The 24,942-nt window shown below is 41.3% G+C and overlaps 1 protein-coding gene across 3 annotated transcripts in view; it reads right to left on the bottom strand.

The window, feature by feature from the left end:
* Positions 1 to 9,747, bottom strand: part of CNOT6L (CCR4-NOT transcription complex subunit 6 like) — a 47,234-nt gene extending 37,487 nt beyond the window's left edge. The window contains exon 1 of one of the 3 annotated variants that reach the window (XM_089526279.1): positions 9,466 to 9,747. Coding sequence is in view for 2 of the 3 variants with exons in the window: in XM_089526276.1 (XP_089382402.1) it covers positions 7,481 to 7,644 (164 nt within the window). In the remaining variant the exon portion in view is untranslated. The other 2 variants (XM_089526278.1, XM_089526276.1) reach the window with 2 other exon arrangements.
* Between the last annotated feature and the right edge of the window lie 15,195 nt (positions 9,748 to 24,942).

Raw genomic sequence — 24,942 nt, 5'->3', positions numbered from 1 at the left:
CTGTTTAAGTATTTGAAGGGGTGTCATATTGAGGATGGAGCAAGCAAGAGAATAGGACACAGGGCAATGGATGCAAGCTACAGGAAAAGAGATTCCACCACAACATTAGGAGAAACTTCCTGATAGTAAGAGCTGTTACAGTGGAACATACTCCCTTAGAGGATGGTGGAGTCTCCTTCTTTGGAGTTTTTTAAACAGAGGCTGGACGGCCATCTGTCGGGGATGCTTTGATCGTGTATTTCTGCATGGCAGAAGTGTTGGACTGGATGGCCCTTGTGTTCTCTTCCAAATCTATGATTCTATTATTGTAACTGTGAGTGGCCCTTTTCAGTGTGGGATTAAAACAAGTCACTCCTCTGCCCCAGCTCACTCTCCCTGCTCACGGTTCTGGCTGGTGTGCCCCTTTAGGCTGCCTGCCTGCCTGCCATTCTACCTCATCAGAGGGGAAACCAGGACCCTGCCCAGTTCTTCTTTGCCAAGAAAAGAGAAGTGCTACAGCAGGCAGCTGGCATGCCCCCTGGAGGCAGAGGAGCATGAAGGAGGGTAGGGTTTGATGCCACTGAGCCTTTTGTAGTAGGAGAAAGAGGCACACAGCAGGGAGAGGCAGACTACGGTTGGCATGGAACCCGTCCCTGCAGAGAAAAAGACCATCCCAACTGCAGTTTGCCTCTCTTCCTGGCACACATGTTCTTTTCCCCACCTGTCCTGGCACAGCTCTGCAATGCCTGTGACAGAAGGAACCCAGTTTCTCTCTTTGGAAGGAACACAGCAGGTGCAGGAATAGTGGTGATGTCTTTCCTCTCCAACCCCCCTCAATCTCTGAGAATTATCTGTTTAATTTATTGGGCGAACTGGATTTTACCCCCCCCCTTTTTTTTTTAACCATGTTGCATGCCCCTAAATTTTAACATGGGTTATATAAAATCCATATGGGTCATAGAAAAATCCATAATTTTGGATAATTATGCAGGAGGCCAATTTGAAGGGAATTTTTAATCCATTTGAAAAACAGCTATTACAGTGGAAACTTGCCTTACGTGGGGGATCCGTTCCGGACCCCCCCCCCCATGTAAGGCGAATTCCGCCTATGCTTGAGCCCCATTCAAGTGAATGGGGTACAGGCACGCAGTGGCGCAGGCGCGCGCCCCATTCATATGAATGGGACACACCACCCTGAGCGCTTCTGGGCGGCTTAAGCATATATGCTCAAGCCCCCGTATAACGCAGGCGCACTGTATTTGTAATTCTGAAATTACTGTATATATTCATATCCGCAAGTATGAGAATATGTGGTAGTTTCAGAATTATAAATAATAGCTAATTTTCAGATGGATTAAAAATTCCCTTCAATATTCATTTTGGAGCCACCTGGAAAAGAATATTGCTTCTACATCACACAATGAAGTGTGGCCCCTGAGGCCAAATGCAGCCCCCAATCTCTCAACTTCTCAAGACACAACAGACTTTTTTCCTGGCAAATAAAAAGCTGGATTTTCTTTCCCAGAAGCCTCTGTGAGCAGTAATTTGCCTTTTGAATGGGTTTCACCCTCCTCATGCAGTATTTTAAAAAATAAACTGGTGACTTCCTTTTTTTTTTTTGGGGGGGGGGGCGTTTTGACGTTTCTGTTGACACAAGTGTCTGAAGGGCAGAAAATTGGCCCCATGACCTGCTACACTTGCCTGCCCTGACAATAAAGCATTAACCTATTAACATTTCTTATTAATAAAGAGGGCTTCCAGAAATCTCCATGGAAGTAAAGAGGACAAAACTTAGGCTGACGTACTTCGGGATGAATGGATGAGAAGGCACGACTCACTGAAAAAATAATGCTAGGAAAGCCAGGGGAAGTAGAAAAAGAGGAAGGCCACATGCTAGATGGATGGACTCTATTAAGGAGGTCATGGGGATGAGTTTACAGGAACTAAGCGGAGCAGTGGAGGACAGGGGTGCTTGGAGATGTCTCATCCACAGGGTTGCCATTGGTCAAGATCGACTTGAGGGTGGTTATCAACAAATAATAATAATAATAATAATAGTATTTATTTATAACCCGCCTTTCCCTGTGCTGGATCAAGGCAAGTAACAGCATATAAACAGAGAAAACAATAATATCAAAAGTATTCAAATTGGTCTGAAGAGAAACAATTTAGGCACGCAGAGAGTGAAATTAGGGGATCAATTTGGGAAGGCCCGCCGGAAGAGATCTGTTTTTATTGCCTTCTTAAAGGCCTCGAAAGATGTTAGTTGGTGGATCTCATCCGGCAGATCATTCCAGATTTTTGGAGTGGCAGAAGCAAATGTCTTCTGGGAGGTAGTTACTAGTCTAGTTCTCTGTGAATGTAGTAGGTTCTTCCCTGAGGACCTGAGAGTGCAGGAAGGATTATATGGGAGAAGGCGTTCTCTCAGGTAAACTGGACCCAAGCCATGTAGGGCTTTATAGGTAATAACCAACACCTTATACTGTGCCCGGAAGCTAATAGGTAGCCAGTGTAGGGATTTTAAGATAGGTGTGATAGAATCAAACTTGGAACTCCCAGTCACCAATCTGGCTGCCATGTTTCGGCTTCCGAACGTGGCATAAGGGTTGCCCCATGTAGAGTGCATTGCAGAAATCGAGACGAGAGATTACCAGTGAATGTACAACCGTTTCAAGGTTTTCCTGTTCCAGGAAGGGGCGTAACTGGCGTATCAGCCAAAGCTGATAACAGGCACTCCTGGCTGTCATGTCAACCTGCGACGACAGGTGAAGTGAGGAGTCGAGGAGCACCCCCAAGCTACGAACACAGTCCTTTAGGGGAAGTGTGACCCCATCCAGTACTGGAGAGTTTATCACCATTCCTGGATTAGGATTGCCTATAGCGAGTACCTCCGTTTTATTTGGATTCAATTTAAGTCTATTTTCCCTCATCCAATCCATTACTGACCTCAGACAGTAATTCAGAGGAGATGCCATCCTTGGTTACTGAAGCAGTCCGAGACATGGAGAAACACATTTGGGTGTCATCAGCATACTGATAACACCCCGCTCCATGTCTCCGGATGATCTCACCCAGCAGCTTCATGTAAATGTTGAAGAGCACTGGCGACAGTATCGCACCCTGAGGGACACCTGATTTGAGCTCCCTCTTGGCCGAGCAACTGTCGCCAAGTGACACCATCTGGAATCTGCCCGACAGATAGGACCGGAACCATTGTAAAGCAGTGCCCCCGATTCCCAACCCCCTTAAAAAAATACACACACACACACACACACACAAAACAACAAAAAAGATTTATATACAGAGAGAAGGTATGAAAGATGCCTAAACATTTAAAAAAAATCATTTGAAACGCAATGCACAACCAGTAGTTTGACAAACTGCTCATAAAGACTTACATACATTTTAGAAATTCATGATGCAAAAACTAAGACAAGCACTAAAGAAATCAGTGTAAAACTAAAGCAGATCACATGGCTGAAATTGTAAATTCTGAGTCATAATATTAATTGCACAGTATTTTGCCTGCACTTCACAAAAAAGGACACAAAAAGAAGACTGGTGGTGGGTTGGGGGGGGGGATAAATTATTACCCAATATTGTCTCTACTGAGGTTGGCTGCACAGCTAAACTGTCTTGATGTTACCTTTACACTGTAGGACATTTATTTAATCTCTAAATCATATAAAGTCAAAAGTCAAGAAGTTAACGTAAAAATTTCAGATTATTTGACTAATGCATTGGATTATCAGATGCAATAATCCTACACATCTGCCGCTGTGTACCTCCAGGTTGTTTCCAACTTAAGGTGATCCTAAAGCAAAGCTACCAAGGTGCTTTATTGGCATGTTGTATTCAGAGGGGGTTTGCTATTGCTGTCTTCTAAAGTAGAGAGAATATGGTTTGTCCAAGGTTTCCACGGCTGAGCAGGGATCCAGAGCCTAGTCTCAAATCCCTGCTCAAACCAGTATGCCACACCGGCTCTCTGTAAATGTGTATATTCAATTCAAATTCCCTCTTCATAAAATAAATCTGGAAGCAAGATCACAATTACACAGATTATGTAAAGGACTGAGAGACCTGCTGACTTTGTCTACACCAGCAGTTCCCAACCTGTGCTCTGTGGAGCCCTTAGGGCTCCGCATGCACTTCCCAGGTGTTCTGCAGCCACTCCAGAAATGAAAGAAATAAAAATTGTAACACTGCTTCTAAACACCATTAACATGTAACATACAGGGTAGGCCCCTTAGGGCTCCACCATAGAAATTGATTCTAACAAAGGCTCCATGAGTCAAAAAGTTGGGAACCCACTGGAGTTTGATTCCAAGACTTCCCCCCATCCCTGTGGATACCAAAAAATCTGTGATGCTGAAGTCCCATAGCATAGCATAGCTATAAAATAGCATAGTAAAATGGCATCCCTTATATAAAACGGCAAAATCAAGGTTTACTTTTTGGCATATATATATTTTTAATATCCTCAAGCCGTGAATGGTTGGATCTGTGAATGTGGAATCCGTGGATGCAGAGGGCCAACTATATCTCAGCCATAGCTACACTGTAGGTACTGCATTGTAGATGCAACTTGTTATCATCCTGTCTATATATGTTCCAGCTAAAGAAATCTAAAAGTATTATTATTATTATGCTTTATTTATATAGCACTGTAGATTTGCACAGCGCTGTACATACCAACAATAAAATAGGAGTAAACCTGCCCATGGCGTACAATCTAAGAAATACAGTAATAGCATAATACATAAAAATAATACATAAGAATACAGGAAAGGGTTCAATAAAACAGGCAACACGTCCAATAGCAAATAACAGTCACGCAATGCCTGGGAACGCTTCTCTGAACAGGATGGTCTTCAACTCAGGTTTGAAACTAGTTAAAGAAGTGATGAGCCGTGAGTCTCGTGGGGGAAGGAGGTTCCAAGAGTGAGGGGCAGTAAAGTAAAGAACAAGAAAGTAGAGAAATTGCTCTAAAAATAGGAATCATCCAGCTGAACTGAACGCAAGATGAAATTTCAGAAATCCAACATATGAAAACAAGCCCAAACTATTTTGTATGTTTTTATTTATTCCCAGCACACTTCAAACAAAGTTTGCTGAATATGGTAGATGCCAGTCTGCAGCTGGTGTAGTCTGAAGGTCTATAATCCTTGTTCTGTGAAAATGGATAGGTTGCTCAGAAGCACCTGTTGCATATGAACATTCTCACTATGCCAAAGACAAACTTGCTCAAGATCAGCAGACACCAGACACAAAGGACACCATTATCACTATCAGAGCTCATTTAAGCTTGTCTGCTGTTAATGCATCTAGTCAAACAAATCAACCTTTTTGAATTAAAAAGGCAGCACAGGAAGATCCAGAGTATTTCCTACACACAAAGCATTCTTTCAGCAATTATGTTATCTTAAAAAATCATAAATACTAAGTTGGGTTAGGCTAAAAAGTCTGGTTTATCCTTTCCCACTTTTAAAAGTCAGCTGAAACTGAATATGAACAAATGTAAAGACAATACCTCTGCTTATCCACCATCGCCAACAAAAAATATCTAAAATACATATGATATATGCCAACACACCACAATCAGGTTGGCATATTGTTATTTGCCATAGGCCACATAGACAGAAGAGGAGCAAGCAGTAAATTCCGATCAAGCAGCAGCCTTCCTTTAATCAGTTTCACTTCCTATTTGTCAAGAACTAGGCACACTGCAGACTGAAATGTCTGGGTTTTGCAAGATATTAAAGGAGGAAACAGAGTTTTCAGTTAAAATTATTTTTCCAGGCACCTCTGTAGGTTTCTTAGTACTTGTTGTGTTGTCTTTATGATTTACACAGGATATTTCAGTGTGTGTGTGTGTGTGTGTGTGCACGCATGCGCACACATCTTCAAGTCTCTGTTTGCTTATGGCAACTCCATAAATTTAACAGGGTTTTCTTAGACAAGGAATATTTTCTTCAGTGGTTTTGCTTGTTTCTATCTCTGATATATAGCCCAGAGCACCTGGTATTGGTTGGTGGTTTCCTATCCAAGTACTAACCAGAGCTGACCCTGCTTAGCTTACCTTCCAAGGTCAGATAGTATCTGTTGCCTTTAGGATACTAACTGCAGAAAATAGCAAACTTAGTACAGCCCTCCCCATTTGTTGCTTTGACTTTTGCAAATTTGGTTATGCAATTCTGCCAGACATTGACCATAGAGAAGTGCTGGAGAACTTAGAAGTTCCTGGAGAAATCACTTCTCTAGGCATTTGTAGGTCCTCCAAAATGATTCTATGATCAACTTCTTGCAGATGTTGACCATAGAGTTGCACTGGAGGACCTGGAGATTCATAGAATCATAGAGCTGGAAGAGACCACAAGGGCCACAATGAAGGTTTTTTTACTGTATGTAACTTTTCTCGTATATTTTAAATGTATGTATTGTATTTCTTTTGGCCTTTAAGGACCAATCGTAATTGCACACATGAACCCTTTACTTTTCAGTCCCTTCAAGTGTCATTTCTTCTTTCCGTAACACATCACACCCACCTTGGCTTCTCTCTTCCTAAAGATGTTTCCCTTGTGAACTCACCTCTCTCTACAGGTCTCTGTACTCTCACAACTCTGAACTCACTCTGAGCACAGTCCACACACAAACATATGCCTGCTCCTTTATCAATATGCATCATGTGGGTTTAAGGCTCTTCGAGTGTTAAGTCAACAAATTCTCAGTGTGATAAAACAAGTTTCAGAATGCACATATCAGATGTACCTTAAAGCCACAATCTGTGTGCCATACCTTTGTTGAGCATGTACTGTGCAGCATATCAAGGTTTGTAATCATGTAATATACTAAAGTTTCCCCCAAACCCTACAACGTTATTCTAAATGCTGCCACCTTTTACCAACATGCACCAGTCATTCTCTGAACTTACACACAAATACACACAAATACTTTCACTACCATTTATATTTATTTGAACATGTATACCCTGCCTCTCCACCAGCATATGTAGGCTTGCAACATAATTTAAAACGCCAGGAACACAACCAAGCAAAACACTCTGAGTAGCAGGCCTACATCTGAGGTTTATCATTCTGGGGTGTGAGTAGCAGAGTATTTAGCATTTTCATGTACTATTAATAATCTAATTTATTTCTGTCCTATGTATGAAATATGTTGGTGTGTGTTTCAGTAAGATTTTAAATGATTTTAATTCTGTTGTTGTTCAATACTGTTTTCACATTATTTGTGTATGTTTTTAATTGTGTGATTTTATTGTGTTTCCTTTGCTTTCTTGTAAGCCACCTTGAGTCTCAGTTGGGCAGAAGAAAGGTGGGACATAAATAACACAATGGATGGATAGATATGAAATAATTCAAATTGCAGTATTAACACACTGTCACAATTAGACCAAACACAATCCACACAAATTGCCTGTCAGTGTGTTTAAGTATACACAATACAACACCTGAAAACTACAACACAGTCACCACATACTTACAAATCTGAAGTTGTCTCTTCTGGACACACAAATGCCACATCGCTATACACTGGCAGATCCACAGTGTATCTTCTAGACAAAAAAAAAAGCCAGAGCCTACACAACAGTAACCCAACAGTTGTTTCTTCTGGACATACAAATATCACAGCCCTACACACCATCATGCCAATATTTGCCTCTTCTGGACACACAAATGCCACATCCCTACACAACAACAACCCAGCAATTGTCTCTTCCAGACACGCAAATGACACAGCCCTAAACACCCATGGTCCAACAGCTGTCTCTTCTGCATACACAAATGCCACATCCTTACGCACAGGGGGGACCCTACAGTTGTCTCTTTTGTACACACATGGCACAGTCCTAAAAAACAGCAACCCAATAGTTGCCTCACACCGGCAGCCCCAAAGCTGTCTCTCCCCTGCACACAAATGTCACATCCCTACACAAGAGAAGCCCAACAGTCGTCTGTTCTGGACACACAAATGCCACATGCCTACACACCATCAGACCAATAGCTGCCTCTTCTGTATACATGCCACCACAGCAGAAAACAATAGTAACCCAACAGTTGTTCCTTCTGGACACACAAATCCACATCCCAACCTTGGGTCCCTTTCTGGGAGAAAGGCAGCATAGAAATGAAATACATGAAATACAACAAATACATAAATAAACATCCCTACACACCAACAGCTGTCCCTTTTGTACATACACATGCCACATTCCCACACAACAACAACCCAACAGTTGTCTCTCCTGGACACACAAATGCCACCTACACTCCCAAACCTCCCTTCTGTACACACTTGCCACATCCCTACACAACAACAACTCAGCAGTTGTCTCTCCCACATCCCTAATCACCCAGGATCCCACAGTTGTTTCTTCTGCCCCACACAACAACAACACCCCAGCAGTTGTCCTGAACACACAAACACCACATCCCCCTACAACGACAACCCAACAGTTGTCTCTCTTGTACACACTAACGCTTTATTCCCTCACAACAACAACAACAACCCAAAAGTTGTCTCTCCTGAACTAACAAACCCCACATCCTTACACACCAGCAATTCAACAGCTGTCTCTCCTAGATACACAAATGCCACATCCCCAACATCCACCCAACAGTTGTCTCTCCTGGACAAGTGCCACATTCCCCCACAACAACAACCCAACAACTGTCTCTTCTGCACACACAAACGCCACATCTCCACACTGTATCCCTGATCACCCACTGTCTAGTTTTCTCTTTTGGACACACACACACCACATCCCCCCCAACAACAACGCAGCAGTTACCTGCCCTGGACACACAAACGCCACATCCCCACACAACAACATCAACCCAACAGTTGTGTCTCCTGAACACACAAACGCCACATTAACCTCCCCAACAACTGCCTCTTTTGTACACACAAACGCCACATCCCCACAATATATCCCTAATCCCCCACCTTCCCACAGCCCAGTTGTCTCTTTTAGGCACACACACACACATGCCACATCCCCACACAACAACAACCACTACCACCCAAAAACCCTACACCCGTCTAATCCCCCCACCATTCCCTCCTGTGTACCCACACACCCCTACACAACAGACCCTCACAACCCCCCCCCCACACACACACACTGCCCTCACAAGGCCTCCTCCTCCTCCTCCTCCTTACCCAGGGGGACCCAGAGCCCTGTTGAATCCCATCGAGCTCAACCACCTCGGGGTCCGGGAGGCTTCAGGCACACACTGCGCATGCGCGCCTGTCGTTGCTGCTGCCGCCGCCGCCGCGGCCCCGCTTTCCCAGCCCTTCCGTCCACATTCACACGTTACGTTACGTGTTCCAACCCTCACACGAGGAGCCAGTGGGGCCTATGCAGCGCGGCTGGGGAAAGAGCGCGCCGCGAGAGGGAAGATACACGTATCGCTATATCTCTAGGCCGCCACGCCAACCCAGGCCTCCCATGATCCCCGGCCTCACCTGCATCCAGCCCCCGGGGCGTCCTTCGAGGAGGCGGCGGCGGCGGCGGCGGCGGATGCGGGGCGGAAGGCAGCAAAGACATGCAGGACTAGGCAGCGTCCGGGCCAGGCCCGGGCTTCAGGACTACGCGCAACGCAGGCCTTGGCTGGGTCGCTCGGGAGAGAGTGTGCCTCCTCTGTCTGTGCAGAAGGAGCGGAAGGAGCTCTGGGCCCTCCCTCCTCTTCGGCGGAGGAGACACAGACACACGCCGCCGCCGCCGCCGCCCCGCCTGGCCTGGCTCCTTCTCAGGCAGTTGGAAGGAGGAGGGTTAATGATGAGGATAATAATCATGGAGGAGGGGCCTGGCCCAGGGACAACGAGGAAGGGAAGAAGAAGGCCCCGCCATCGCCGCCTCCCTCCCTCCCTCCCTCCCTCGGTCTTCAGGGGAGGAGAGCAGCAGGACTAGGACGCCAGGGCTAGCCGTTCCTCGGCTGCTGCTTCCTCACTGGCATCCACACACAACCACACAACACAAAACAGGTTGCTGATGATTGATAGATATGTAGTTCTTCACAGGCATCCACACACAACGACACAACACAAAACTGGTTGCTGATAGGTAGTTCTTCCTCACAGGCATCCACACAAAAGGACACAACACAAAACAGGTTGCTGATGATAGGTAGTTCTTCCTCACAGGCACATCCACAACCACACAACACAAAACATTGGGCTTCCACGTAGTTCTTCCTCACAGGCATCCACACACACAACCACACAACACAAAACAGGTTGCTGATGACTGATATGTAGTTCTTCTTCACAGGCATCCACACACAACCACACAACACAAAACAGGTTGCTGATGATTGATATGTAGTTCTTCACAGGCATCCACACAAAAGGACACAACACAAAACTGGTTGCTGATGATGGATAGTTCTTCCTCACAGGCACATCCACACACAACGACACAACACAAAACATTCGGCTTCCACGTAGTTCTTCCTCACCGGCATCCACACAAAACAAAATAAGTGGGTGCCAGGTACTTCTTCCTCTCACAGGGATCCACAAAAAATGACACAACACAAAACAGGCTGCTGATAGGTAGTTCTTCCTCACCAGCATACCCACAAAAACAAAAGAAGTGGGTGCCAGTACTTCTTCCTCACAGGCACATCCACACACAACGACACAACACAAAACAAGTGGGTGCCAGGTAGTTCTCCCTCACAGGCATACACAGAAAACAACACAAAAGAAAACAAGTGGGTGCCAGTCCTTCCTCAGAGGCATACACAACACAACACACACAGTGAGGCCTTCTCACCATGGCAAATGCCCCTTCCCCCCCTTTTAATTAACTTTTATTAGATCTCTTGCATACAGTATCTTTAAACATGTAACTGACCTATGATTTTCCATACATTCTTCACCCTTCCATCACATCTTGATACCTTCAATAATATTAAATCATTAAACATATAACTGACATACAGCTTCACAGACATCCTTCAGCCTTCCATCTCCACACCTTCAATAACAATCATTAACTTCCTCTTAGTAACACTTGTTTATCAATGAATTGTGTTGCATTAGATCTCTCATCTTACAGTTGTTAATTCTGCCACCAACTTCATTAACTTCTTCTGCTCCCCTTACATTTTATTAGTGCTCTTGAATTATCAGCTTCAATCAAAAAAGCCTGCAAGCATTAATTCCCACCATCTATTACTTATAAATGTTGTTGTTGTGTGCTTTCAAGTCATTGCCAATTTACGCCTGCCAGTTAGTTCAAGGCCTGGTCACCAGGGCAAATGCCCTTAAAAAACAATCCCATATACAAAATCTTTAAACATATCACTTTTCATACCTTCTTCGCCTTTCCATCCCAGCTTCCTACCTTGAATAACATTCAGTCACTAACTTCCTCTTAGTAGTACTTTTTTTATCAATGAATTATGTTGTGTCAGACCTCTTTTGTTGCTGTGTGCCTTCAAGTCTTTTCCAGATTATGGTTGCCTTTTTGCCGTGGGCAAATGTCCTCGTTTACATCTATTTTTATTATATTTTATCCTACATATAATATCTTTAAATGTATAACTGACCTATAACTTTCAATACATTTTTCACCCTTCCATCTCATCTTTGTACCTTCAATAACATTCAGTCATTAACTTCCTCTTAGTAATACTTGTTTATCAATGAATTTTGTTGTGTCAGATCTCTCATCTTACAGTTACTATATATACTCATGTATAAGTCTATACAAATTTAGGTTAAAAAATTGACCCAAAAACCTGAGTCGACCCTTTATATCCTTTGTTACATGCCCCTAAGTTTTATCCCCATCTTATCCAAGGGGCATGTCAAAATCCATGATTTTGGCCCCAAAAGCTGCCCTCGACTTATACATAAGGCCAACGTATAGTCTAGTATATATGGAAATTGTTAATTCTGTCATCAACTTCATTAGGTTGTTCTACTCCCCTTAAATTTTATTAACCTCTTGAGTTATCTGCTTTCATCTAAAAAGCCTACAAGCAGTAATTCAGCCCATATGTTACTTACAAATTTCACACCTATATTCCAATCTCAATTAAAATATCTTTGTCTTAACAAGCAGGTCAATTTATCCATCTCGGCCATACCTAGTAATTTCAAAGTCCATCAATCTGGGAGTGAGTCTTTTTTCCATACCTGTGCTATTAACATGGCGGTCAGGTAAAACAAGATTCTTCCACGTTCTTTATCCTTCGTATGGAGTAAAACAATAACACTGTGTGTAAGAAGCTCCTCAACAAAACCTGGCAGTTCCCTGGGACAAATGTTGGGTGAGTTCACTTCACATTGATCCTGTTCCTTAGTCCGAACTACAGTAGACCCATTCAGTCAGTTTCCGAATGGTGTGTCAACACAGAGGTGAATACCATTGATTTGATCTGGGACAGTTACTAAGGAAAGTAAAAGAATAAAGTGCAAAGGCAAACTTACTGCTCAACATTACGAAAACAAAAATAAAGACCAAGGAGGCTGTACATAAATTCAAACTAGACAGCCAGGAAATCCAAACAGTTAAAGATTTTCCCATATTTCAGATCATTCCTTGATCAGAACGGAGATTGCAGTCAAAAAATCAGAGGACATCTAGGACTGGGAAGGCAGCTACAAAAGAACTAGACAAGATCCTAGCACGTCGCGGTGGCGTGATAATGGCAGTGCCTTGTATACCCTTGTAATCTCTTCCAACTCTGATTCTATGATTCTATGAAAATCAACTAATTTGAGACGTGGAACTGGAGAAGAGCACTGAGGATACTGTAGACTTCCAAAAAGACAAACAAATCGGTCCTGGAAGATATCAAGCCTGAATTATCCTTGGAGCCAAGATGACCAAATTGAGACTGTTGAACTTCAGCTACATCATTAGAAGGCATGATACATTAGAAAAGGCAATAATGCTAGGAAAGGTGGAAAGCAGTAGAAAGGGAGGAAGACTGCATACCAGATGGATACCAAAGAGGCCAAAGATTTGAGTTTGCAGGACCTGAGGAATGGTTGAGAAAGAGGAGCTTGGTGGTGTCCCATTCACAGGTCACCATCATTCAAAAGTTATTTGAGGTCAGTTAATAGCAACAAACTCTAGTCAAGATAAACAACAGGATTTAGGCCAATAATATGCCATTTGAGGACTGATGAAGTGTAAATGGGCCACCGTAGGCCTAATGGAAATGGGAGGCCACTGCGGAGTGGTGAGGGGTAAAACTTATATTGACAAATTCCATCTATCTTGGCATCTTTGGAGTCTTAACAGCAACTAAACCTACAGAAGTTGCACAGCATTCATATCACTAGTGTGTGAGCAGTACGGCAGGCAAGGTAGCCCCAGTGTGAGTCATTAGATATAAACAACGCCTCATTAGGAAACTCCTGCCCATTCAGTGTTAACATTTGAATTGCATCTGAAATAAGATGTCAGAGGTGTGCCACAAACATAGGTTTGCATTCCACAAACGCTGCATCTCATTAAAACTAATTATTATGATTATTTTGACTACGTATTATTTTAATACGTGGCATTAGCAGACATGGGATCACTGGTGTACTAAGGCTGCACAATTATATAAGAACTTAACAAGATTCCTGTTGGATTACCAAAGGTGTATTTAGACAAGCACTACGCTTCTGATAGTGGATAACCAGATGCCTATAGGAAGCCCTTGAGTAGAAGAAGATTAGTAATAGTAGTAGTGGTAGTAATAATAATAATAATAATAATAATAATAATAATAATAGCATTCAGAAACTTCAGCTGGTTCAGAGACATGCAGCCAGACTGTTAACTGAGACAGGTTACTGATACCATGCTATTCCTTTGTTAAAAACAACTCTACCGGCTGGCAGTTTGTTTCCAGGTACAATTCAAAGTGCTGGTGTTGTGTGCCTTCAGGTCATTTCTGACTTATGGCAACCTTAAGGAAAACCAGCACAAAGTTTTCTTGACACAATTTGTTCAAAAGGGAGTTTGCCTCTGCCTCCCTTTGAGGCTGAGAGAGTGTGACATGCCCAAGGTCACCCGGTGGGCTTCCATGGCTGAACATGGGTTCAAACCATGGTCTCCAGTTGTAGTCCAACACTCAAACCGCTACACCATGCTGGCTCTTGGGTATGGCCTATATGGCTCAGGTCCAGGCTATGTGGCAGACTTAACTTGAGGTATTAATTTTTAAATACTGTTAATAATTTAATTCTGTTTTAATTTTTAACTTTTTATATCTTTAATTGTATTGTTATTTTAAATTGTACTCCACTTTGAGTTCCAATTTTGAGGGGAAAGTGGGATAATAATACTATTAATAATAGTGCCCTAGTATTGGTGAAACATCACAATAATGACTAACATAGCTCTATCCTTTCTGAAATTGCAAATTGAATGGACAAAGCCTGGCCCAAGAACCATTTTTATATATTTTTATTACTATGTTTTAAATATTTGTTGTAAGCTGTTTTAATGTTGCATTTTAACAGTATTGTTTATTTATTTATACTTTTGTATAATAAGATTTTTAGCTGTACTTTGCTATGGGACACCTTGAATCCGATGCTGGGAGAAAGGCAAGGTATAAATTGAACAAATAAATAAAATGTACAACCACCAAAGTAGCTCTCAGTCCATCTAGAGACCCCATACAATCCTTATTTCTGCCCCCCCAGCTGCCTCTCTTGTAAGCCTCAAGAGCACCGATTCCCCCTTTAAATATGTTACAGAATCCTCTTTCACTGTTTAACATTGTTTAAATGCCAGTGTATTGTTCCACTACATCCTGGTTTGTTTGCACCACCACCATTTTGGGCATTTTTGATAGTCTGTGAGTCTCCCAAACAACAGAAAATTGGCCCCCAGGCTACATCTTTCCATCCTTAGTCTAAATGAACACTATCTACTGATGTATCCCATCCACGTGCTTCTTAAAATATTCTAAATGTTTCATGACACAGACCTACCTTGGTAGAAGTTACACTGAATTGTCTTCAGCAAGATTTGCCCTACTATCTGCTTGATTATCTTTAATAATATTTCCTGCCAATTTATCTAGAACAGACATTAGCTGACGACCACAGTTTCCTGAACCCACAGGCCGGTCCCCTTTTAAGAAGCTATATCACATTAGCTGCATTCCAGTCTTCTGGTACAGAACTGATCTTAAGGACATTTTACATACGTTATGTTCAAAGATCAGCAGTTTCACACAGATGAAGGCTCAGTTTAACAGTGAAGTCTGGCAACTTGGAACATTTTCATGAGCTGGGTAAATTGGGTCATAGATTCAACACAATATAACACTTCAATATCTTTTTTCATATTTTTCAGACAGAGTCAGTTCACACATTTAGCTGTATGTCAAGCGATGCACAACTCAGGCCATGTTTGTGAGCTGCATTTGGTATGTCCTTAAACATACTCTCCATAATAAGTTCTGATATCTTGCAAAAAGTTCCAGATCCTTAGGTTTACTTATCCAGCAGTATACATGCAGTACTACTCTGTAAATCATCCCCAAACTGAGACAGCTAATGTCTAGGTTACATTTTCTCTCCATCCAAGTATGTAAAGCAATGTAAGTATTTTGCAACACAAACAGGGCTTGCAAAACTACTGTTCTGTTTAATCCCTGGAAAGATACCTTACACACATATGTATTAGTGTCTGGGAGCAACAGTCTACCATTACTTAATGCACTTACTGTTATTACTCATTTCCTTTTATATTGCCAAATAATTAACAAATGTTTAGTATATAGTCACAGTTTAAAAGTATTTTGTCCAACCACCCATAAATTAATGTCCAAAAGAAAATATGCTACTAGTACTGAAGCTGGTGGATGAAAAGTCACCGACACCTCTAGGTCTATTTCCCTACTAAAACAATGTTGTGACGATTCCTCACAGTGAATAATCCCTGAGGCGGTATCCTCTTTATTAGGCATTTAGGGTAGGTTCTCAAACTTGTCCTACTAAATACTGACCCAAATTAAATTCCAATAACAACATAAAATATAAATGATGATTCTTGGTTTTGAAAATCACCTCACCTATGACCTCCTCTTCCTCATGCTGCTCGGATCGGATGAGAAATGGGGCAAGGACCTACACAGTAGCAGTTGGTGAGTCGCATTCTAGTGGGGCATTGAATTTTCTCCAGGTTTTAGTTCAAATTTTAAAGATGCTGAATCTATTTTTGAGCTAGGGTTCAGTCCCATGGACCACTTCTCTAAAATTTGAACTAATCTAAGCATGGGTTCACTGCCCACTTACATGGAAGTTGCCAGCTGGCATTTATAGAAAGGTGGGGCCAAAGAGTGTGTCTGGGCTTGAGGTGTAGCCACCAGGTAGGAAGGTATGATTAAAATAGTTAACATGGTATTGTTGTTGTGTGCCTTCAAGTCATTTCCAGCTTATGGCGACCCTAAGGCAAACTTGTTGTGGGGTTTCCTGGGGCTGAGTGTGTGCCTCACCCAAGGTCACCCAGTCGGTTTTTATGACTAATTGGGGAATCAAACCCAGATATCTAGAGTTGTAGTCCAGTGCTCAAACCACAACACCACGCTGGCTCTCAACAGGTGGTGGTATTACACTCAATTAAAAGTACAGTGGACCCTTGTTACACACTGGGGTTTGGTTCCAAGATCTCCCGTGGATAACAAAATCCATGGATGCTCAAGTCCCATTAAATATAATGACAGAGCAAAATGGTGCCCCTCATTAAAAAAAAAAAAATGGAAAATCAAGGTCTGATATTTGAAATTTATACTTTTTTTAGAACATTTTCAAACCATGGATGCTTGAATCCGTGTATAAAAAAATCAGTGTATAAGAAGGGCCAGCTGTAATATTTCAACAGTTATGAGTCCCCTCTGCTGGAGATGCCACAAATATATAAGATCTTTATATACAGTGGTTTTGTTCTAATGTGTGTCAACTCTGGTTATTAGTTTTTTAGGGAATTATAGAATCTAGTTGGAAGGGTCTTAATGGGCCATTCAGTCCAACCTCCTGCTCAACGCAAGGTCTCCAATGAAAGCATTCTCAGCAGGTCAACTGTCCAGCCTGTTTTTTTAAAAAAAAACCCAGAGAAGATGACCCCACCCAAATTACTAAGCGTAATGTTTCTGTGGAGCCCAAGGCGGGACCATTGTATATCTTCCAGGGAAATAATGTAACTCTTAAAACCAAAGACCTGACAGGTTTCTTGTCTGTTACATTTCAAATATTAATGGTCAAAAAACAGAAGGGAATTGACTATATGAGTGATGGAGTAAGCTATGACAATTGGCACCTATGGACAAGTTAATAGCACAGGTCAAAAAGTATAGAAATGGCCAGACAAAATGACAACAAACCAATGGATTCAAATTACAAGAAGAGAGATTCCATCTAATAATTGGGAAGAACTTCTTGAACTGTTTGACCGTGGGATACATTGCCTCCAAGCATTGGAGTTCGGAAGTCTTTAAACAAAGGTTGGATGGACATCTTTCAAGAGTGTTTTATCGTTGTGTATTCCTGCATGGCAGGAGGTTGGATTAGATGGTCCTTGTGACCCCTCCCAACTTTGTGGTTCTATGATACCCCCCAGAAGGTCTGCAAAAGAGACATCAATGTCTCTCCATCTTGCTTTAAGTCTAATTGCAAACTTTCTTTAGGCACCAAAGCTTTTGGCTTCATCTTCAAGGAGCACTTGTAATTGCATGTGTGTGAATCCATCTCCTGCCTCTCTTTTCTCCCAGTTGGACAATTACATTGTTTTCCCCTTTGGGGCAGGACCCGCTGGTTTGCTCTGCAGAGTAGGATACACTCCATGGAGTCTGAGAGTATTACAATTTTAATAAATTAACACATTAATTATGAAGTGCTGTCAAAGCTCACACTGGAAACTAAAGAAAACACTTCAGAAGTCGTCTTAGGTCTTACTGGGAGCGTGAAAGATAAAGATATTGAAGCCAAAATGTAATTTGACAGTTGCCCTTTCGTATCAGTGAAGCACTCCAAATAATTATAACCTATGAAGCAAGAAGTGTTATTATCATGATGTTGGGGGAATTATTAAAGCAGGAAGTGACTCACACTGAGCGGTATGTGGGTTTTTTCCTATCCTCCGTTTTGTGTACACAGATAATTAACTGTGGAATCTAGATGAAACTTGAGTGGGTTCACACTGCCAATCAACTGGAGTGATACGGAACCCAGACCTTCCTCTCTCCACCCACAAAAACTTTGGAACTCTTTTTTATATCCATTATTCTTGGTTTGAATGGGTAACCAGACCTGCTTGTTCATGACCTTGACTACTGTATCAAATTACTACTGTTTCGTCTGATGGTCATCACCAGACCTTGGAAAAGTTATTTTTTTGGACTGTAGCCTATGACTGACCATGCTGCCTGAGTAATTCTGGGAGATGTGGACTGAAAAAAGTAAATTTCCTAAGCTCTGCTCATTACATCACCAGATGAACATCCCTCTTGTCCCATTTTGTCCTCTCATGCAGTTGTTCAAGTTTCAAGAAAACAAATTGCAAAATGCAAACAAGCTCCATTTAAACTCACTTGATCTGAGACTAAAGATAATCCAATTAACTAACACAACTAACCATTAAAGCTAGCCTTTAGTATGCTGCTCAGCATGCAGGATGGCAGCTTTAATTTAACCCAGGCATAATACTCTGTTCCTGTAATAACAATGAACATTGACAAAAACTATAGTCTTGGAATAAAATCCACAGAATTAATGGCAAACTGTGAGACACTGACAGCATAAAGCAAAGGTTTGACTAAACCAAAAGTTCAAGATTCCCTTCTGAGATCTAGGGCTCGATTATTCACTTCCTTTCCATTTCAGAGTAAGTACTATTTCTAGATTGAGTGGCTCCTAGTACTAATAATAAAAACTGGACCTCTGCTGTAAATTACCACTGGAATTAATTTTCCACACTATGAACATATAGTACTAGACTTTTTCTATATGTCCATCCTGCTATGTTGCATCCACTTCACTTGGTGCAATTTGGCAAGTGGGGGAAGATGCTATTCCTCTGAGCACAATGGCCAATGTTTATTTTGCACTGTGTATTTAGTCATCAAAAGATGGTTAGTAGCATGCATGAAATGCCAGATTAAGCTTTTTGAACTGGAAATCTATATTGGAAGTTAATTATGGGAAAGGTCATCACCACTATGTTACAAGAAAACCTTTTCCTCTGTTATTTACTATTAGCGCTGTAGTGATACAACACTTTAATTTAAAAACTGTTATTAGCCATGAAAAGCAAAACATACATTGCCTTAGTTAATTGCAGAGCCAACTGAAGGAAGATTTCTATTTCAGTGCCTTGCAGAAAAGAGAAAGAAATTGAACTGCTTCCCCATTGTATGCTCATAGCTGGGTGGTTTTTTTTTTTTTGGGGGGGGGGGGGAGATACTATCAGGAGATGCAATAAAGGTACAATAGAGTCTTGGTATCCATTGGGGTTTGGTTCCAGGGCTCCCTGTGGATACCAAAATCTGTGGATGCTCAAGTCCTATTATATACAATGGTGTCCCTTATATAAAATTGGGGGGGGGGGGGATCAAGGTTTGCTTTTTGGAATTTATTTTTTTAAATATTTTCAAGCCATGAATGGTTGACTCTGTGGATGCAGGATCTGTGACTGTATTTCCTTCACCTGGACTTTGAAATTCCCACATAAGGTCTTTTTGGGATGTAAGTAAGCCTTGCAGGGACAACTGTTGAGGGAACTCACCTTTTGAAATTGTAACCCAGAGAAAGATGTATGTGTGGGATTCTCTCTTAGAAACAAATAATCTTATGTGCACCTATCTGAAAGCTAGTACAGTACCACCTAATTCTGGAAGAGTCTTTCCAGATGGGATGCTCATAGTTATTATTATGTGTCATCTACTAATTTAATGGCACTGAATCCCATCATTTCAAAATGGCTTGTACAAAATTTGTACTGTTAACAGTACAATCTTGTGCATGTTAACTCAAAAGGGCTGCTCTACTTAATGGGATTTATTCTGACATACGAATGGTTCAGGATCATGTTGTGTCTTTGGGATTGCAGCTGGAGTTGCTATTTAAAATTAGTTCCTAGGCAACAGCAAAATAATGTCCCATGCTATTCATGGTAAACAAAACCAATATTTATGATACAAGCAGCTGAACCTGTTCTGTGGAATAATAATCCTATAACAACTCCATTGCTTCACAGCAACCAGAGTTTTTGCCAATAAAATTATCATATTTTTTTTCTGGCCCTGCTATTGTACCTTTAACTGGATAGAGATAAAGGTATTAAGCAGATGCTTAAAGTCTTGCTCTTATCAACGTGTGGTTAGCTGCGCTCAGGATGGGGACAGTTCTAAGTTATTTCTGATTTTTTTCTAATAAAACCTAAATTTGTCACTTGAATATCTGCATTGTAAACCTCTATTTCTCCACAATTCCAGATAAGGACCATGTTTACAGCATTGTTTCAACAAAACATCAGTTCCTTCCTCCTTCCAGCCTATTACAACGTTTTGCCTGATTGGAAGATTTTAAGAGCGCATACATATTTTCGTGCACTTATGACCTAATAAAGGTATTAAACCAGTGGTTTCCAAATTTTTGTCCTCCAGATGTTTTGGACTTCAGCTCCCATAATTCCTGGGAACTGAAGTCCAAAGTACCTGGAGGATCAAAGTTTGGGAATCACTTAAACTAATATGGATTTGGTAGTGCACAACCCTAATTTGGAATAAAAACACTTCTTTTTGAAAAATCTGGGTGTACTTATTTTAACACAGAGTGTCAGTGTCTTTTTCTATAAATAAAGCAACATACCCAGTACTGGTAAAGTTTCAGATTAAGAATGATGTAGAACACCATAGCCATTATGGCCAGATTTGAACACACCTGTCAAAACATGTGGATGCATGCAAATTCTAAATGTAACCTTTGTGACTTCCTGGCTCAGGACATGAAATGTTAGTTAGAAAGGCCTCTCTAGTCATATCCTATAGTCAGCACCCATTTCTGGGATGATATGGATCCATTAGCTACCAGCAGCAGCTGTGTCAAGCATACTGATTAAAATTTTTGAAATACTGAACATCCTTAGGCAAGGGTCTGTCTCTATAGTGAAACAGATGGGCAAAATAAAGTGGTTTCCAGCCACTTTGAAGGCGGGGCGTTTAGACACCACACATCTCAAAAGCAGCTGGGAATTGGACTGAAGCTGTGCTCCGGAGCTAAAAACCAGAGCAAAAGGAAGCAGAGATAGTCTGACTCAAGGTGGGAAATGTGCATCTTCAATACTGCATATAAACACCTGATGCAAGTACAGGGCTGCACCAAGGCAAAGAAATAATAGTGTGACAACTCCAATAGATGTAATTACAATATACATAAATATAGACAGTCCAACAGGGGGGCATGTATGAAAGGTCTCCATAATTGTGCTTTGCCAATGTATCACTCCCCACAGATTCACCGATGCCATGTGAATGTGTGGCCGATCAAAGGGGCAGCCATGCAAATGGATGGCATCTGGACAGATGTGGGAAGTACTTGGAGGTTGCAGGTGGTGTGTTTGTGTGAAGGTGCCCACATATGGTGGGGAGGCAACAACAAAAAATTACTCAGCAGCACAATCTCAGACCATGCGATCAGCTCATGCTTATTTGGCGTTCCTTGTGAGCAGGCCATGAGGCAGCAGGGATTTGATCCACTTTTGGAAAAAACAGGATTGGGATGCTTTTTCTTGCCTGTCCGTTCCACTCCTTTGTCAGTATGACATCTACAGTAGGGAAGGAATACATTATAGGCAAGAAATGGCATATATATAGAGAAAGTCACTTTTGGGGCAAGGGTGAAGAGGTCTATACAGTTGGTCCCCCATATCCACAGATTTTTTATCCATGGATTGAAGCATCCACGGCTTGAAAATATTCAAATATATATATATAAATTCCAAGAAAGCAAAGCTTGATTTTGCTATTTTGTATAAGAGTCAACCATTTTATTATCCATTGTATTTAATGGCACTTGAGCATCCACAGAGTTTAGTATCCATGGGGGGGACCTGGAACCAAGCCCCAGTGTATAACAAGAGCCCACTGTACTTCTCTGGATAGTTTGACGCTGTTCACATTTATTTGCAAAACTGCCCTGCTAAACCCAGTGCACTCAGAATAACTTAGTTTTACTATTCATTCTTACCTTTACTTGGTTCAGCATGATTCTAACCGTATTTATTTAGAAATGTTCCACTTCTGAGCACCTGTAGGTCAGCCTGCTGGAAAGAGAGGAAGTCGGACAGGTAGGTAGATCCAGTTCATTGTTCATTGTTCAGCAAGGCTTGTTCCTAAGTAAGTATACTTCAGAATATAACTGTACTAACTGAGCAATGTTTGTTCAGAAGTGGATGGACTCTTGGCCTGATCCAGCATGGCTCTTAAAGGAGAGGCCAGCATAAAAATAACAACTTTGTAAGGTAACTGCAGGACAGGAATTGACCTTACAGAACAAAAGGATTTCCCCAAATGCAAACACTTCAGCACTAGGGTTTTGCTCCATAGAGTGCTGTGGGAATTACAGTACAATATTATATGTGGAATAAAAAGGCTAACTTACATGAAGATCTGGGAAAGTTATTTTTAAGAATTAACCCAACTTCTAGTCCTGCTCAGTTACAGATGGCTCTTCATCTCATTTTTGAACTGGAAAGGGTAATCAGATCAGTAAAGGAATTGGGAGAAGTTCCCTCTGAATAAAAGTTTTCTTGGTAACATACAGTTGGCCCTCTACATCCACAGATTTTTTTGTCCAGGAATTCAAGAATGTACAGCTTGAAAATATTCTAAATATCTAAAAAGCAAACCTTGATGTTGCTATTTTATATAAGGGACACCATTCAACTCCACTGTATTGAATGGGGTTTGAGAATCCACTGTTTTTGGTATCCATGGAGGGTGGTGATGGTGGTGGTCCTGGAACCAAACCGCTGCAGATACCAAGGGCCCACTCTACTTTTCTGTATATTTTTAATTGCACAGTGCTTTTAAAATTGAAGCCATTTTGAGGCGGAGGGGAGTAGGATATAAACAAATATGACGGTGGTGGTGGTGGTTACACAAGTTGTTCCTTTTTTTTAACTTGACCAAAAAAAGGTGCCTCAACAAACTAAACCCTAGAATTCTGTAGGATGGAGCCAAGGCAGTTAAAGTGGTATCGAACTGCATTATTTCTACAGTGCAGATGCACCCTTGGGAGGTCTCTCCTTCATAGGGTCAACATAAGCGAAAGACACTATAAGACTGAAGGTCAGTTAACAACAGCAAGAAGAAAATGAGCTCTGGATTGGAGTCTCTGGGTGCATCTAGACCGATTATTAAAAAGACAAGAAGAGACTCAAAATACCTGGTCAGTTGTGCAGCCTATTATCAGTAAGGCTGCATCCGCACTGCAGAAGTAATCCATTTTGATGCTGTTTTAAATGCCATGGCTCAATGCTACGGAATCCTGGTATCTGTAGTTTGCTGTGGCACCAGAGCTCTCTGATTGAGGATAAATATCTCACAAACTGCAAATCCCAGAATTCCATGGCAGTTTAATAATAATAATAATAATAATAATAATAATATCCCGCCCTTTCCCCAGGCCGGCTTGCAATATTAAAAAAAACAACCAGTACATTTAAAAAAGTATCAAAGCATGTACATTAAAACAGAATTAAATTCTTACAGTATTAAACCATATGTTAAAAGATGTCTCACTCAATTATTACTATTTTAAGCGATTTTAATTGTATTTTATAATGTTGTTGGCAGGTTTGTAGTTGAATTTTAGGAAGGGGAATAAGGGGATTATTTAGTTTTAACCGTGTATGTAATTTATGTATTTTATTTATGTATTTACTTTGCTGTAACCCGCCTTGATCCTTTGGGAGAGGCGGGATAAAAATAAAACCTATTGTGGTAGATTGGTTAAAATTCAGAATTCTGCTTGCTCAGAAGTTAAAAATTATAGTGCTGAAATGAGAGCAAAGGTTGTTATTCCAGGTTTTGTTTTGGAATGTAAACAATTTGGAAATGGCTCCTAACTTCAATTCAAACCTAAATAAAAGGAGTACTGCATAAACAGTTTGAGGACAGTGAAACAAAACATATAGATAAGGGTTTGATTGATGAGTACCAAGAGAGATAGAGACGTGGTATGTTAGGTGTAATATTTGAACACCCAATGAATATACAGGAGTGTAAATGTTTAATTCAATGTAACCAATGAAAATGTGATTTGTAGTTTCCTTTGTTCAGAATACTATAAATACTCGATGGACCTCCCAGAAATTTGGAGGCATTTCCTTCTTCTGGGGACAACAATTGCAGCTAAAAATAAACATGTTTCCTTTCCAATCGACTCCTTGGTCTCCCTGCTGATTTCTGGTTAAAATTCTGGTTTCAAAATAATAAGCAATCATCAATCATCTATAACACTATTATTATTATTATTATTATTATTATTATTATTGAATGGTAAAAAAATGAAAACATGTGAAACAATGTAACACCCAGCGTCTAAAGCAGTGTCAAACTAGCATTACTTCTGCAGGCAAAAATAAAGGACAGCCTTTTAGACACTCTCTGGTCTCTGCAGAAACAATCCAGTTTGAGACCTCTTTTAACTGCCCAGGCTCAATGTTAGGGGATTCTGGGAAGTGTAGTTTTTGTGAGACATTGAGCCTCCTCTGTTGGAGATAGCTCTGGTGCCACAATAAACTACAATTCACAGGATTCCCTATATCACTGAGCCAGGGCAGTTAAAGAGGGCTCAAACTGGATTGTTTCTGCAGAGACCAGAGAGTGTCTAAAAGGCTGTCCTTTATTTTTGGCTGCAGAAGCAATTTTTGCACTGTGGTTTTGCAGCCTGGGAACTTTCCTGCCCAGTTCCTTG

Source organism: Sceloporus occidentalis, unplaced genomic scaffold, assembly GCF_023333645.1.
Source record: "Sceloporus occidentalis isolate IW3139 unplaced genomic scaffold, rSceOcc1.0.p SCAF_5, whole genome shotgun sequence".
NCBI lineage: Eukaryota > Metazoa > Chordata > Lepidosauria > Squamata > Phrynosomatidae > Sceloporus > Sceloporus occidentalis.
The sequence above is the reverse complement of the archived record's forward strand: the minus strand, read 5'-3'. Positions and strand labels throughout refer to the sequence as shown.